This window comes from Capra hircus (genome assembly GCF_001704415.2).
Source record: "Capra hircus breed San Clemente chromosome X unlocalized genomic scaffold, ASM170441v1, whole genome shotgun sequence".
Lineage (NCBI taxonomy): Eukaryota > Metazoa > Chordata > Mammalia > Artiodactyla > Bovidae > Capra > Capra hircus.
The window spans coordinates 26,578,347-26,596,186 of record NW_017189517.1 but is presented as its reverse complement, the minus strand read 5'-3'; the positions used below and the strand labels follow the sequence as shown (position 1 = coordinate 26,596,186).

The 17,840-nt window shown below is 36.5% G+C and overlaps 1 protein-coding gene across 1 annotated transcript in view; it reads right to left on the bottom strand.

Annotated features, from left to right (window-relative positions):
- Positions 1-737: 737 nt before the first annotated feature.
- Positions 738-17,840, bottom strand: part of WDR44 (WD repeat domain 44) — an 88,594-nt gene continuing 71,491 nt past the window's right edge. Inside the window, exons 13-20 of the mRNA XM_005700267.3 lie at positions 14,240-14,353; positions 10,536-10,658; positions 8,000-8,191; positions 7,690-7,791; positions 7,358-7,473; positions 6,149-6,276; positions 5,610-5,744; positions 738-1,874 (exon numbers count right to left, since the gene is read on the bottom strand). Of these exons, the coding sequence (XP_005700324.1) occupies positions 1,780-1,874; positions 5,610-5,744; positions 6,149-6,276; positions 7,358-7,473; positions 7,690-7,791; positions 8,000-8,191; positions 10,536-10,658; positions 14,240-14,353 (1,005 nt within the window). The 3' untranslated portion in view covers positions 738-1,779. The remainder of the gene's footprint in view (positions 1,875-5,609; positions 5,745-6,148; positions 6,277-7,357; positions 7,474-7,689; positions 7,792-7,999; positions 8,192-10,535; positions 10,659-14,239; positions 14,354-17,840) is intronic.

The window sequence follows — 17,840 nt, the reverse complement described above, 5'->3', positions numbered from 1 at the left end:
TGACTTGTAACTTTGCAGTATATTTATATAATGATAAACCAACATTTTAAAAACTAAATTTATAAGTATTGGTATTGTTCTCTTAAGCTTGCATCCCAACTATTTTGCCTTTGCCTTTTTGTTCAAGAAACTACATAAAACCCATCAGGAAATATTCATATGGCAACACCCCGATTATATGCAGTTGAAACATCCAGCACCGCAGCAAGATACAAGGCATCAGGCAGAAGTCAGTGAAAGCCACGCAGCCTCGGAAAGTTGAAGACACTGAGTTCTCTGAGACACTAGACCAATTCCACAGCCATCCAGACCTTGAGACTAAGAAAGAGACTGGTTAGAAAGCCAATGGCATAACAACTTGATCTGTGAGGCACAGTACAGGAAAGTGAGCAGAGAGAGGCGGGGGATAGTGAGGGAGGTGGGAGGAGAGAAAGGAGAAGGCATGTCACCGGCAAGAGGAAGAAAGCAGCATATCAATAAAACCAAGGTAAACAACACGGAATGAACTAGAAAATCCAGGACACTCAAGACTATGCTGATTAATAAGGATATGATCATAGCTCCTCAGCTTCTCACTTATATACTGAAAACAACTGCAGTAAAGAACGTATAAGCATAGAGATGAACTGCTAGCAGTGTTCACTTTAGAACTAGAATTAAAAACTATTTTTCTTAAAGGTATGTAGCTTATGCATTATAATTTTGGGGTCCAAAACGTGATCTCTGCTTGCTAAAAATCAAATTATAAAACAAGACTTTTATTTTCTCAAGTTACTGAAGTCATTGGAAAATAATGTCACATGTTTAACAACTTTTGGCCACCAACTTTTAATAATACATATTTAATTTTCAGAAACATATGCTAACCATCAACAACATTATCAGGGTTCCATCAACCCCAGATGTTATTTCATTGGTACATTATATCAATATTTACAAAGGCTTCCAAATTTAACAACACAAAACAAAACAGCTTAATTTTTAAAACTACAATGCTTTAAAAAAATGTAAACAGTTCATTTTTACATTATTGTAAAAAAGAAGACTCACTCCTTAATGCGGCTTAATTTTTTTTTAAGTGAGCAAAGCCTGGTGCTCATGGATAAAGAATGAAAAGAATTCTTTACATAGAAACATTGTGCTCCAGTGTGGCAAAAAAAATTATATATACACATACAAAGAAAAGAATCTTAAGTCCACATTTTAGACCACACACACAAAAAAATCATCCCCAAATTGAGAAATGTATAAAAACCATTTACACATGGTTGTTGACCTATTGAAAACCTATATAACATTTTTAAAACAATAACTCAGTCAAAAGATACCACTTCTCTTAAAAATGAAATTTTGTGCAAAAGAAATTATTTAAGCTAGAAACAAGACACTCCTCCTCAATAAGAGGCCAAAAGAGCCACTGAAATAATTTAACTCTGTTAGATTTAGTGCATGTAACCAAAAGGCACACACATGTGATTAATACATTAATATATTTTCATGCAGAAACCTGTGCATGTTCACAATTATATAACAAAAACACAAACGTAACAAAATGTAAAGCCTAATGTTTGGCAATGTTATTCTAGCTACATTCCTTTCTAGTCTATCAGTCCAGGGTTTACTAGATCATTAACATTGCCTCTCAAAAAATATATTATATTTGAACAACTTCCAATAAAAATTAAAAAAAAAGGATGTTAACCTGAAACACTATGATTTTTTTCAGTCCTGGTACATACAGAAACTTACTGATATGTTTATTTTAAATGTCATTTAAAATTAAGATACATTTTTCCTTTTGTTAATAAACACTTTGATTGCTCCAGTGAAGTCAGCAGAGAGAAGAACTTCTGTGTTGTCTGTCTTCATAATACCTTAAAAGCATTAAAAAAAAAAAGTTTTTAAAAGGAATATGAAGCCTGCTGCCACAAGCTTGTCACATGCCCATGACCCTCCACCTCTGGGGTGGGAAGAACCTCTCCCCGCCTTCTCAGTCTATTTCCTGGCTTGCTCCATAATCCTTTCATCCTCCTGTATCTCTCCTCTCTGAGGCTCAATTCCACTTTACCTTGTCTTAGCTGCTCTTTTCCTGGCATAGGGAGATTATGGTCCCTTGGGGCGTGGATCACTCCAGTACTCTTGCCTGGAAAATCCCATGGACGGAGGAGCCTGGTAGGCTGCAGTCCATGGGGTCGCTAAGAGTCGGACATGACTGAGCAACTTCACTTTCACTTTTCACTTTCATGCATTGGAGAAGGAAATGGCAACCCACCCCAGTGTTCTTGCCTGGAGAATCCCAGGGACGGGGGAGCCTGGTGGGCTGCCGTCTATGGGGCTGCATAGAGTCGGACACGACTGACGCAACTTAGCAGCAGTAGCAGCAGTGGGGCCTGGATGCCTGGATTTACTCTCAGGCAGCCAAGGCCTCTAAATTGTCTAATTCTTCATTTCATGGCAAGAGTGCGTGTGTGTGTGTCAGTCACTTAGTTGTGTCCGACTCTTTGTGACCTGATGGACTACAGCTCACCAGGCTTCTCTGTCCATGGGATTCTCCAGGCAAGAAGAACACTGGAATGGGTTGCTGTGCCTTCCTCCGGGGGAATCTTCCTGACCCAGGGATTGAACCTGGGTCTCCTGCATTGCAGGCAGATGCTCTGTGAATGCTGACAACACCTTTTGCCTTTCCAGTCCATACTGAAGAACTATGTAGCTATGCTGAATGGCAAAAATGCTTACCTCTTATGTTTGCTGGTAAAAACATTTAACAAACACAATTCAGTGTTAACGATTATGCACAGGCAAACACTGTAGACTTAAGAAGTGCTGATTTGTAAGGAAGCAGATAATCCAAACTTTAAATGGAAAGTTGTGTACAGGATGAGTTAGACAAAATGGTTTCACTTAGATTTGCTAAAAACATATGCTAAGCCTTTGACTATTCCTAATACACTTTTCGTTTATCTCAAAGTACCATCAAGAAGCAACAGCAAACAACTGACAGATATCACAGAGGCTGGAGAATAAAAGAAATCATCATATATATATAAATATAAAAATGCTTTATAAGATACTATATAATGAAGATGATAATATCTACTATACACCAGGCATTTTGCTAGAGGCATGTCTTATCTTTAATTTTTATCACAACCTTGTTTCTTTTTTTAGTTTTCAGCTGTATCTTTTTAAATATTGAAGTATAGTTGATTTACAATATTGTGTTAGTTTCAGCTGTACAGAAAAGTGATTGAGACATGCATATACTTGGAGGTACATAAATATTTACATGAGCTTCCCACGTGGCGCTAGTGGTACAAGACCCGCTTGCCAATGCAGGTAGACGTAAGAGACATGGGTTTGCCCCCTGGGTTGGGAAGATCCCCTGTAAGGAGGTATGGCAACCTACACCAGTATTCTTGCCCAGAAAACCCCATGGACAGAGAAGCCTGGCAGGCTGCAGTCCATAGGGTCGCACAGAGTCGGACACAACTGAAATGACTGAGCATGCACGCACATATATGTACATATATATTTTTTCCATTATAGGTTGTTATAAGATATTGAATACAGTTCTCTGTGCTATATAGTAAATCCTTGTTATGTATCTATTTTATATATGGTAGTGTGCATCTGTTAATCCCATACTCATAATTTCTCCCTCTCCTCTTCCTTTTTGGTAACTGTAAGTTTGTTTTCTATGTCTGTGAGTCTGTTTCTGTTTTGTAAGTTCATTGGTACTATTTTTTTGGATTTTATATATAAACGACATCATACTTATCTTTGTCTGTCTGACTTACTTCACTTAATATAATCATTAGGTCCATCCATGTTGCTGCAAGTGGCATTATTTCATTCTTTTTAGTGGGTGAGTAATATTCCAGCGTGTGTGTGTGTGTGTGTGTGTGTGTGTGTGTACTGTACTTTTGATTTGCATTTCTCTAATAATTAGCGATATGGAACATCTTTTCACGTGCCTGTTGGCTATCTGTATGTCTTCTTTGGAGAAATGTCATTTAGGTCTTCTGCCCATATCAAAACCTTATCAATGAGGTATAATCACCATTTTAAACATGAAGAAAATGGAAGCTTAAATAGCCAAATATGTCAGGAATAAAGAGGAAGGCAATCAGATATACTTTATGATCTCATACCCTGGGTTTGAAGAGTATTCTTAGAATATACCTACACAGGTAGAAAACAGCAAACACAAATCTGAGTATGATCCAAAGTTGTGCCTCTTTAAAAAGGACCCAGCAAAGTAGTAACTGAACAATGTTAATACAGTGTGGTTTTGAGAAGTTTAAAAAAAGCACTTTCCATTTTTCCTCAAATAGTTTTAAAAGCTAGAATTTTCTGTGGAATGTGTAGGGGAAATGTACAGAGTGCAAAAAGGAATCATCGGACAAAAAAAAGAAAAAACCCAACCAAATGACTTAATTTAGAAGACAGAAACAGGATTTGACTCTGAGGAAAAAAAAGAAAAGAAATATTTCCAAACAGGCATTTAGGAAAGGTGTAATAATTCTGAGTCGGTTTATTTTTAAAGCATGTAAATGAAAGAAGTGCTAGACTGAAGCTTGTCTTTGGTATCAAAACTTTGCTTCACAGACAGAAGAAATAGTGTATTTAGTGCAGTGTACAGTGCAAACAATACCACAAGGGAAACTGCCCAAGATTAAATAAACATGCTTGAGAACTTTTAAATATTCAAATAATTTTAGAAGCACTCTTGGTACACTGTATGCATTGTTGTGACTTTATAACACTCTTCAAGACCTGGTGTAGTCTCTAAAGTGAGAAAACTCATTTACTAAAATATTCCGCAATTGATTATAACAATACAAACTGTTTTTGTTAAGAATTGGTCCAAATTCACATGGCTTTACCTTGTTCTTGAGAATTAACAGGAAAATCATTTTTATATCATTGGCACTCACTACTACCTGATGGTTTCTTTTTACTTCCTAATCTGAGCATTTTATATAAGTGAAAGTACTATTCATTATTAAAGCCTTAGTACAGGCTTGGAGATATTGGGTTAGTCAAAAACTTCATTCAGGTTTTTCCACTAGATGTTAGGGAAAAACTCAAAACTTTTTGGTCAACCCAAGAGCTATCTATGAGAAGCTATAAATTTGTGGTAAGAGAAAAGAATATTGCTTTCATTTGGTTTAACTCACTTATTCAGTAATTCTTTATTAAGCATCTACCATATGCAGGCAAGCACTGGGCTAGGCACTGGCACTACAACAATAAATAAAACACATAAAATCTGTGTCCTCACAGAGATGATACTGTAGTAGAAGAGAAAGGTGATATATTATGTATATATTTATGTCTTGTTTGCATTTCTCTAAAGAGAACAACTATTCATAAAAAAATTACAACTTTTCAAAATTTTCATTTTTAATTCCTAGGTGAATTTAAGAGAAGTAAAACCTCCAAGAATTATGTTACCAAAACGTTCAGAAATGAATATCTGTCAACCATTATGTTGTATAAAATAAATATTCTTCATATTCATGAAGACCTCATAATACTCATAGATCAATGAAGTTACTAAAGGCTGATCAGAGAGCATGAAGGACAAATAAAACACAGGTACCTACCAGAGGGCATGGTTTCCAACACTTCGGCATCTTCACCTTTTTCATTTCCTTCTGATTTTTCAGATTGCACATCCAAAGACAACATCAAACTTGGGTTTGGAGCAAAGATAGCTGATGTAACAACTGCATTATGTGCTGTAAAAAAAAAAAATCAACTTTAGGATTCCTAATAAGCTTGATTCTAAACATCAAGATAAAAAGTATAATATACAAAAAATATAATAGTGTATGTTATATACAAGTATCTTTAGAAATGAACAGATAAGAAGTAACTCAGAACTATTTAAAACTCAAAAATATTTTCTTAAAAAAAAAAAAAACCCAAAACCACATACAAGTTCTGAGATTCCATGACTTCTCAAATTTTACACAAGTATAAGTTCTTCCTTGGTATAGAGAAGTCAAACAAAGCCAATACAAACTGAAAGCAGTTAAAACTGCCAAACTCTCTCTCTGAAATAATGCCTATACAAATTTACTTATATCTTCATTTTAACTTTATTTATTTAAAAGACACACCAAACTGGGCATTTACTTACCTTTAATACCTTCCCAAAAGTCATTACGATCTCTCCTGACTGAAGTAAACTTGCTTAAGTCATGGTAAGTACTCCAGATATAAACATACTTATCTTCTGAGCCACTAACAAGGTAATTAAAATCATGGCTAAATTTAGGGAAGAGAGAAAAAGAATCAAAGTTGTGGGGCTTTTTCGGGGTTTCTCTCTACCGAGCTTCCTAGTTTGAAACACCTAAGAAAACATTTAAGAGAACTTGCTGAAATAGACTCCTTGCCTCACTTCAGAGGCCCTGAACATGTAGGGTTGGCATGGGTGGCCACTGGCATTCATACGTTCATCAAAGTTCTAGGTAACTGCTGCTGGGTTAACCCACACTGGAAGGAATGCCTGTTGTTGCTGCTTTGTCTCTAAGTCATGTACGACCCTTTGTGACACCAGGCAGGCCAGGCTCCTTTGGTCCATGGGATTTCACCAGGCAAGAACACTGGAGTGGGTTGCCATTTCCTTCTCCAGGGGATCTTCCCCACCCAGGGATGGAACCTGTGTCTCCTGCATTGCAGGCAGATCCTATATCACTGAGCCACCAGGGAAGCCCTCAGGAGGAATGTCTACTTAAGAGATAAAAGAGAGAAGCTGAATACTTTACTAATTAAATTACTGGGTAATTACTGGGTAGTTCAAGAAGAACGGAGAACTGGTAAGAAAAGGACTGAAATAAAGAGGGCTATAAAGAAAGAAGAGGTAGGTATTTCAGGAGAGCCTGCAGACCCTAAATTAAGAGCTCAAATAATAATGACATGCAAAGGTATATACAGGACATTGTACCTTAGGGTCTCAAAAGGCTTAGTTTCTGTACTTAAAAGGCCAAGTGTGAGTGGTGGTGGGATAAATCTCCCCTTAGAAAGCATACATGAAAATACAAAAGCACAAATTCTGGAGCTGGGAGTCTTCTAATCCTGGCTCTGATACCACCAGTGTGACTTAAGGCAAATTAATTTTCTGGATGTTGCTTCTTCATCAGCAGAGGAGGAACAATTCTAAATCTACCAAACAGGTGAATAAGGTAAGTTCTGTATGATTGATAATATGACATACCAGTTGTAAAAACCCAAAGTAACTAACACCACTATACATAAACATATAAACATAAGGTATAGATCAATGGAAAAATGGGAGTAGGGGAGAAATATTCTGATCTCTATGGGGAATTCCTCATTGCTAATTTACCTGAAACTTGCTTTGATCTGGCTGCTGCTGTTGACATAACCCTTATACTTCATGGACAGCGACAAATCTCTAAGATCATACAGTCTGATTCTGGAGTCATTTGAGGTTACCAGTATCTAAAAACAAATCAAAGGAAAAGTTAAAAATAACACCATTTAATCTGTGTTAAGGTACAACCAAAAAAGGGTGTTACACAAATATAGAATATACCTCAAAACTAGAAAAAGCAATATTCCATAAGAAAGGAAATATATTCTTAGCCAAGATATGAAGAACTTACTTTCAGGAGCCTATATATAGTATGGAGAGAGATGGTTTTGAATACTTAGTACCTTGTTTTCTCCAGGTAAAGGCTCAATGCCAGTAATTTTTCTTCCAACCTTGTTGCGCCCTCTGGTAGATCGGACATGTATCTGTGTGTGGTATTTCAAATGCTAAAAAGAAACCACAATTTAAAAAGATCAGAATTAGAACCTCAAAGATCACCTGAGCCAACTCACAGACAAACATGGTATTAATATTATTTGTCCCAATTTACAGATAAGGCAGTTAAAGCCCAGGGAGGATACACCAACTTATTCCAAACCACAGAAGGGTCTTCTAAGTATTCAAGTATGTAATTTATACAAGATAGTCATTTACCTCTGTATCATAGAAAATACACCTGCCGTCATATGTTCCAATCACTGCATATTTGCCATTCTGACAGAAATTTGCAGCTGTGATCAATTTTGTTTGACCATCTACTTCATTCCACAAAGCCACTTTTTTGTCAGGTATGTTCCAAAGGCGGAGCTTTCCATCCAATGACCCACTTAGAAAATACCTGTCATCCTAAAAAGGTGGCAAAAGAGGAAGCTTTCATTTTACCACATGAAGAAAAACTAATCAACAAATCAATACATCAAGTCTATTAGGAATAAATGTTAAAATATGTTAAGATTTTATTTTAAAAGTATTAAAGTAAGCATTATTTTATTCATTAAAAATAACAATTAGAAACCTCAATATTCATTTTTGAGAAATGAGGTTCTAATCATTCTATCATATCCTTCAACTGCTTTTCCCAAAGAATAGATGTTAACAGACAATGGAGTAAATATCATGTAGAAGTGTTCTGTGATCAAATAAGTTTGAGAAATTCTGAGTTCCCTGTTAATGCGCGTTCTGAATCTTTAATCACTGCCTTTCTGCGGGGGGTTGGCAGGGGGTCAGGTAGGGACACCTAGCAGGGCTAGCACATTTAAGGAATGTCTAGAGACATTTCTGATTGTCACAATTTAGGGGGTGGGTGCTACTGACATCTAGTGGGTAGAGACCAGAAATGCTGTTAAACATACTACAATGCACAAGACAGCCTTCCCTCTCTCTACAAAAAAGAATTATCCAACCCAAAATACCATTAGTGTCAAGGTTTAGAAACGTTGTTCTAAATTAAACCAGGCCTATCACAAAGTTGCTCTAATTTTTGGTAACATAAGAATTAAAGATAAAATAATTAGGACGCCAAAACATGAAACAGATTTTGTTTTCCACTCAAGATTATTATTCTTACCTACTTCTGAAGCCTGTCAAGGATAACCTTCATAGAATAGGTATTTTTACGGATATGGTATAGTAGGCTCAACTCAATGTATACCAGTAGAAGTGTTGAACAAGTAAAAATACTTTATCTTGGTCTTACAATTCAGAATTTTATTATATACACATATACACATGTGTATATGTGTGAGTATCTCTATTTTGCTATTTCTTTTATAACCCTGCTTCCTTCCAGGTTACATTATTTGAGAGTCATATTTCCAAGGAAAATGTCAACATCACTCCATTCTTCCCTAGCCCCTCTCATAAACTCTCCAAGTAAGTAGAAGTTTTAGAAATAAGGCTTTTCAGTTTCTAAAATAAAACCAAATAAAAGTATAGGAAAATTGCTGACTAAATAGAAACCTTAATGATAAAGTACTACATGGATAACTATCACCATCTAATACCCCTCTTTCCACTCTGATACAGTATAGTTAAAATAGATGTGGGGGGTTTTGTTCACAGTTGCTGACAGGGGTAAATCCATTCTTCTGCTGCATCCTTAGGTGACAGGATGGGGGTATTTTTCAGAAAGAAGCCTCGAGAGCTTGATGGTCAAACTGATATGGTGTTAACACAGAATAAACATCTTTAATTTTCAAAAGTTCTTAATCAAGTACTTTATTAATGCCTATGTTATAAGCCTGCCCAGGGAGGGAAATTATATTGAGAGACAAAAGTCATTCTTCTTTCTTAATCTGAGGAAAGAGAGAAAGAAATGTGAATATAATTGAAAGTCTGCATTAAAAAGACAACGGGTATTAACATATAGAGATGAGGACATGACTGGAAATGTAATCATATACACTAACATAGGGGAGGGAAATTCAACGAAGGTCAGCTCAAGCCTTCCACTTATTTCAACCTAGCTGGTAAAGCAGCGCCAACACATGACATCCTTTGTCCTTACAGCTGCAAAGAACTAAAGCTTCTCTAGCCTTATGCATTTAGTGGATCTATCTTACAAGGGCATCAGATAGGTCTGGAGTCCATGACAGTAGACTTTTCTCCTTTAGTTGTAATCATACAAAATTCCTTTTGGAGGAAAGATATGACAGGATTTTCTACACTGAAAATGAGTAAGAGGAGATCTCAAGATTAACAATGTTTCCAGACATGACACAGGAATTCAGTCTATCTTATAATGAATTTTTGTTCTTGCCACTTTCAACCTTTTCTTTGTCTCTTCCCTTCCTGACTCTCCTACAACTAACTATTCCTGCCTATATGCTTCCCTTTCTTATTTACCTACTGTCTTTTCGTCTTCCACCATCTCCAACCTCTCTCCTCTTTAATAGGATATCTTATTTATTTATACCCTGCAGGTTTTATTAAAGACTTGAGATGACTTTTCACTAGTGGGATGACTTCTCACTAGTATATTGATATTTAGACTATAATATTTCCAGCTCTTCTAATGCAGATTAGTACAATATTTAGTTCCTTATTTCTAAAGCAGAATGAAACATTAAATTAAGTTGCTGTAAACTATACAGCTATTAATAATTTTTTTTCCTGTAGTCCAGATATCCTCCAGAGAAACCTGGTTCCCTCACCTTCCTCATAGTATAACAAAAAACGTGTAAACACTTACTCTTGGATGGAAAGCTATGGCAGTGACAAAATCTATATGCTGAAAACAGCAAAGGCATTCTCTTCTGGAAATGTGCCATAATCTGACTGTTTTATCCATTGAAGAAGAAAGCAGAAAGTAGTTCTATGGAGAAATTGACATTGATTATTTTACCATCATATAAATAATATTTACACCATAAAAGTGAACTTTTAGTTTTAGTACAATAGTTTTGTTATTATTATTACTGTTATATGCAGCATCAGACAGCACAAAAAGATATCCAATTCACTTGGACAATCCCATTTTTTCCCCAAATAGTTAAATATCATATTTCTTTGATTCTAAGACTTTCTCACATTACATATTCTGAAATGAGGATGAATCTTATGACTTCTATTGAAAGAAATTTGCAAGATGCCAAGAGAGGACCAGGGTGTGCCTTAGTCGTTGGGAGTCTGCACCTACTGGAAGTTAGCATCACTTTGGTTATTTTCACATTGATAACACTAGTGAATTTTAACTTACATGAGTTCCCTAAATGTCACTTAACATGCCTTCAAAAAGATCATCATCCAAAGCAGCATGGAAATGAAAAGTTATTGGGCACCTGTCACACCCCAGGCAAGAAAATTAGAGAATAGAAATTGTCAAATGTCTCAGAATTTTCAAAGCTAGAAGAGGGTAGTGTAACTGACTTAGGCATTATAATGGCTCATCACCAGAAACCAAACATCTATTTGTCAAAAGCTTCCAGCTGGCAGAAGCTCTTTAATTTCTAAATACAAAGCTATTTAAGGGAAGAACTATGAGCTATGTTGAACAAGGAAACTATGCTGAACAAGGAAACTCAAATGAAATCTTAGTATTCTTTGGCATGAGTAAAAGTGCTAAACAAATTGAAATAATGATGATATTTACTGAGTACTTACAATATGCTAAACATTGTTCTCAGCACTATACAGCAATCCTATGAGGTATGTATATTTTTATCTGCTTTTGCAAATGAGAACACTGAGGTAGAGAGGTTAAATAATTTGTCTAAGACTATACAGCTTGTCAGTGGCAGAGCTGCAATTTGAACCCGGGTAGTCTGGCTCTAGGTCAGGCTCTAACCACTATACTACTGTGCAGAGTGCTTATGAAAAATGAGATGCTTTGTTATTTGCTTAAAGTAATAAAGACTCTTTAATCTTTGAATGTAAAAAGACTAAGCACAAATATGGATTCAGATATGTTACTGTACTGATACATATATGCTATCTGGGCCAGTGTAAAAAAAAGTATATTTTATGTGGTATACCTATTTTAAAATAAAGATGTAGCTTACAACTAAAAATATAACTTTGACAAGTTAAAAAAAGTGAAAAGAAAAAACCTAAAAACCCAAAAACAAAAATAAAAATATAAAATAAAAGCAAAATAATAGAAAAAATAGAATTTTGAAAGATTTACAATAACTTTTGAAACATCTAATAACAATTCTTTTTATTTTCAAGGTCCACTCAGTTGCAGAAGTTTTGAAGAGTATATACAGTTTGCTTTATATTTCCTGATATTTAATAATGAGTGTATAAAAACTAAATCTATGGTCTACTGTTCATTAAAACTGAATTTATTCTTCCAACAGTACATTGGTTTAAGTATACAAAAGAAATACTAAGACAACCCTAAAAGTGAAGATGTTGACGACATGTTAAGACTGGTTCTATTATGCTAAGAGATTTTTGTTCAATAAATACTTATTAACTAAACAAAATTAAATAGTTTTCTTGAAATAAGCATGGTCTTATGAGTCAGAAAAATTAGATTCAGATCTAGGTTCTACCCATAACTAGTTGTGTGATCTGGGATGGGTCAGAGGCCCAGGCTTCTAATCTACAATATGAAATAGCATCCACCTCATGGCATTAACAAGGTAAATGTTAAAAAAAAAAAAAAAGAAGAATTATTAACAAGGTAATTCTTGCTACCTGGCACAAAATAAATTTTCAACAAACAGAAAACCCCCTATAAATATCAACTGTACTAGATACTGAAAGAAACAACAGTAAAGAAAGTCAGACCCCTATTCTTGAGGGGCTTAGAATCTCATTGCCAATAAGACCTAGAAATGTACATAAACAGTTAAGTAAAAAGAAAGTTTAAGGAAAGAGCACACAGACAGATGAAGGCCTTAAGAATAAAACTGAGGTTTTCTGGGGAAGAAATTCTGCCTTAAGACTCCAGTATGACACCTGCTGTGCTTTCAAAGCCTGCCCTACAGATTTTAAACTTGCTTGGCCTCGCAACCATGTGAGCCAATTCCTTAAAATAAACCTCCTGATGTATGTATTTCCTCTTCGTTCTGTTACTCTGGAGAACCCTGACTGATACAGTGGTCAATGGAGAATTAATTTCTTCAGTTAGTTTTACATTTCACAAAAAAAATACTGGCTTGTTCTAAGACAGTAAAATGAGTGCAAGGTTCCCAATTAGGTGCTTTGTACTTATTCTAGATGAATATGATTATCAGATTTAAGGATACTTTAAATTTCCATCTTCTGACAACACAGATTTCATACAGGGTATGGTGAAGGGGGAACAAAGGTACAATTGGGGCTCAATTTAGAATTAGACTACCAGGTGAGGCCCAAGCTTGTTCCAGGAGGTTAGAGGGAAAGATGTTATGAAATACACCCATAATATCTAAACAAATATAATAGGAGCAGCAATTCATAAGTGGAGTGACTCAAAGCTGGAGATCAGGGAAGCCTGACTCGCTAGTATGTATGCATGCTCAGTCATGTCCAACTCTTTGGAAGCCCACCAGGCTCCTCCGTCCATGAGATTTTCCAGGCAAGAATACTAGAGTGGGTTGCCATTCTCTTCTCCAGGGGATCTTCCTGACCCAGGGACTGAATCCACATCTCTTGAATTGGCAGTCAGATTCTTCATCACTAAGCCACCTGGGAATCTGACTTGCCAATACATACCAGTGATATCTTTCTAATACGTGAAGTTCTCCTGACATAGTTAAAATATATGGGCATTACCAGTATCCTTGCTAGTATTTTGCTAACTTGGATGACTTTTCTCAATTTAAGGCTTTAAAATATTATTTTCCCCCACAAATTCTTATATATATTAGATTCTGATTAATGACAAATTTTAATGCAAAGAAAGTATATTGAATAATGCAAAAATTCCAAAAACGGCTTCATGTTTCAGATCTCTTAAAAGAAATTTAAAATACCTCTTAAAATTTTTGCAAACTTCTAAGATATTTGATTGGTGGCAAAACAGCCCCCTACTCCTAAAATAATCTTGCTCTAAGGAAAAAAAAAACCATAAAATGAAGATTTGTAGAATATAATTGTTAAACCTAAATTAATAATTTCATGAAGGTAGCAGACTAGCTCCAAAACAGTCTTGATTGGCTAGGTCAGACTTCATCTTTGAAGTCATACACATTTTGCTGAGGATAGTTATTTTGCAAAATCACTTTATAAAAAAAAGCAAGAAGTATAAGTATATAGACAGATCCAGATAGAAGCTGTTAAGTAATATAAACATTTTCTTATTAGCCTAATCTATCATTTCTCTTTTTAAATTTCAATTAATTTGTAACTCCCACAAAATAGCTACAGACATTCAGACTTGATGGAGATAATCATACAAATAAAACGTTTGTTCTTATCCTAGAAAATTATGCAGAATACAAAATTCAAATAAGCATTTCTTACTTTAGACCAGGAAAGATCAAGAAGATCAGCAGTATGTCCTTTATATTTGCAAAATGGCCGTTGTCGAAATGGTGCATTTTTATCATCAGGGTCTTCGTCAGTTCCACTGCATACCTATTTAGACATGAAAACAAATGTTAAAACTAGAAAAACGAAAGCTTCATTCTCTGTCCTCCCTGTTTGTTTTCTGCTCGTTTTGTATGATGTTTAACTGAAATCTTGACCCACTAAAACCCAACTCCTCTTTATGTTGAATCTACTACTTACTACTTCATCACCTCCTTGTCCTAATAAACTAGGATCATCTCTAAATACATTGTGCTATTGCAATCTTTCCCTCTCTAACAAAGCTCCCACTTTTTTTTTTTTTTTTAGCATCTGTTCCTTTAGGAGAGGTAGGAGCAAATACCAGGGGATGATCATGGGCTCAATAAAGGACAGAAATGGTAGGGACCTAACAGAAGCAGAAGAGATTAAGAAGAGGTGGCAAGAATACACGGAAGAACTGTACAAAAAAAGATCTTCATGACACAGATAATCACGATGGTGTGATCACTCACCTAGAGCCAGACGTCCTGGAATGTGAAGTCAAGTGGGCCTTAGGAAGCATCACTAAGAACAAAGCTAGTGGAGGTGATGGAGTATCAGTTGAGCTATTTCAATTCCTGAAAGACGATGCTGTAAAAGTGCTGCACTCAGTATGCCAGCAAATTTGGAAAACTCAGCAGTGGCCACAGGACTGGAAAAGGTCAGTTTTCATTCCAACCTCAAAGAAAGGCAATGCCAAAGAATGCTCAAACTACTGCACAATTGCACTCATCTCACATGCTAGTAAAGTGATACTTAAAATTCTCCAAGCCAGGCTTCAGCAAAATGTGAACTGTGAACTTCCAGATGTTCAAGCTGGTTTTAGAAAAGGCAGAGGAACTGGAGATCAAATTGCCAACATCTGCTGGATCATGGAAAAAGGAAGAAAGTTCCAGAAAAACATCTATTTCTGCTTTATTGATTATGCCAAAGCCTTTGACTGTGTGGATCACAATAAACTATGGAAAATTCTGAAAGAGATGGGAATCCTAGACCACCTGACCTGCCTCTTGAGAAACCTGTATGCAGGTCAGGAAGCAACAGTTAGAACTGGACATGGAACAACAGACTGGTTCCAAATAGGAAAAGGAGTACGTCAAGGCTGTATATTGTCACCCTGCTTATTTAACTTCTATGCAGAGTATATCATGAGAAACGCTGGGCTGGATGGAGTACAAGCTGGAATCAAGATTGCGGGGAGAAATATCATTAACCTCAGATATGCAGATGACACCACCCTTATGGCAGAAAGTGAAGAAGAACTAAAGAGCCTCTTGATGAAAGTGAAAGAGGAGAGTGAAAAAGTTAGCTTTAAAGCTCAACATTCAGAAAACTAAGATCATGGCATCCGGTTCCATCACTTCATGGCAAATAGATGGGGAAAGAGTGGAAACAGTGGCTGACTTTATTTTTCTGGGCTCCAAAATCCTTGCAGATGGTGACTGCAGCCAAGAAATTAAAAGACACTTACTCCTTGGAAGGAAAGTTATGACCAACCTAGACACCATATTAAAAAGCAGAGACATTACTTTGTCAACAAAGGTCCATCTAGTCAAGGCTATGGTTTTTCCAGTAGTCATGTATGGATGTGAGAGTCGGACTATAAAGAAAGCTGAGCACCAAAGAATTGATGCTTTTGAACTGTGGTGTTGGAGAAGACTCTTGAGAGTTCCTTGGACTGCAAGGAGATCCAACCTGTCCATCCTATAGATCAGTCCTGGGTGTTCACTAGAAGGACTGATGTTGAAGCTGAAACTCCAATACTTTGGCCACCTGATGCGAAGAGTTGACTCATTGGAAAAGACCCTGATGCTGGGAAAGATTGAGGGCAGGAGGAGAAGGGGACAACAGAGGATAAGATGGTTGGATGGCAGCACCGATTCAATGGACATGGGTTTGGGTGGACTCCGGGAGTTGGTGAGGGACAGGGAGGCCTGGGGTGCTATGGTTCATTTGGTCTTAAAGAGTCGGACATGACTGAGAGACTGAACTGAACTGACCATGATTGGTTTAAGCTAATTAAAACGAGTTCACTCTTTTCCACTGATGATTGGTTTAGGCATAAGCATATGCTAGAGTTTCCATCAATAAAACATGAGGGCCAGTTGTTTGGGGATGAGGCCATAGGGGAGGCTTCTAGAAAGATTTCTTCACTCTTAAACAGGAGTATTCTAAAGGGACCTTCCTCTTTTCTGCCTCTGAACACTGCTGTCTGCATGTGACAGTAAGTCACCAAGACAGTAGCAGTCATCTTACTACCATGAGGGGACCAAGTTAAAGAGAACAACGGATAATGAACAGCAAAGCAGGAGGATGGACGGACTTTGTGTCTCTGATGACATAACTGAGCTGCCGAATTAACCAACTCTGGAGCTGCCTAACCTCCAGACTGGCTGCCTTACTGTTTAAGACACTTTCAGTTGAATTTCTGTTATTTGAAGTCAAAAGCATCCTGACAGGTAGAGGTGGGTAGAAAATAATGCCATGCATGTTTGCCATGCATTTAGTTGAAAATATGCTTTTGTATTCATTATCTGAATGAATCATAACAACTCTGTGAGTAGGTATTACCATTATAAAGATGAAGAAATTAACAAAAAATTGAGGCTCAGAGAGGTCAAAATAATATATTAAAAGTCACACAGCCACCTGTAAACAGCAGAACCAAAGCATGTAACTATAAGTCCAGAGGTTGGTCCTTGTATGTTTTAGAGGATGTTGCTTGAGCAAAAATACAGGTTAGCTAATACTTGTGTATTTAGGGAAGGGTAGGTAGGATGATGAAGAGGGAGAAAAACTTGTATGGAAAAAAGTAGGGGATTAGGACAGAAAGGTACTTTGAGGCCAGATCATAAAGACCCCTGGATTTGCAGTTTGAAATTTCAGATATTCTAAGGTAATGCAGAACCAAGACAAGTTTCTGAAAAGAAAAAAAATAACATGATCTGACTGGGATGTTAGAAAGAGAATGCTGGGTAATAACATAAAAGGTGGTTTGGAAAGAGAGTTGGGGCAGGAAGTGCAGTCAGTAAGTTTAAGAGTAATGAGGGCTTAAATAGGATGGTGGCTGTGAGGACAGACAGAAACTTTTGCTAGCTGTTAACAATTTTACAGATTATAAAAACATCCTCACATCCACTGTGGAGGGAGACCAACAATATCAATGCACTGACCCTTTGCTAAACACTCCTAATGCTGGATGACTACAGCTACTTCCTCTCATTTTACTGTCAGATTAGTGAGCACCATGGGAAGACACAAAACAAAACAGGCCTCTTGCCCTGTTACATCAAATTCAACTTTATGTTTAATAATTCTTTTCATTTAACTAACTCCTTAGTGTATTGCCCCTAGCCATGATTCCAGGTCTCTTTTATTCTCCTCAAACATCCATTTTCTTTCATGTATATCTGAATCACTTTGCTGTATACCTGAACCTATCACAACATTGTTAATCAACTATACTCCAATATAAAGTTAAAAAAACATCCATTTTCTTTCCCTTGTATTCTAC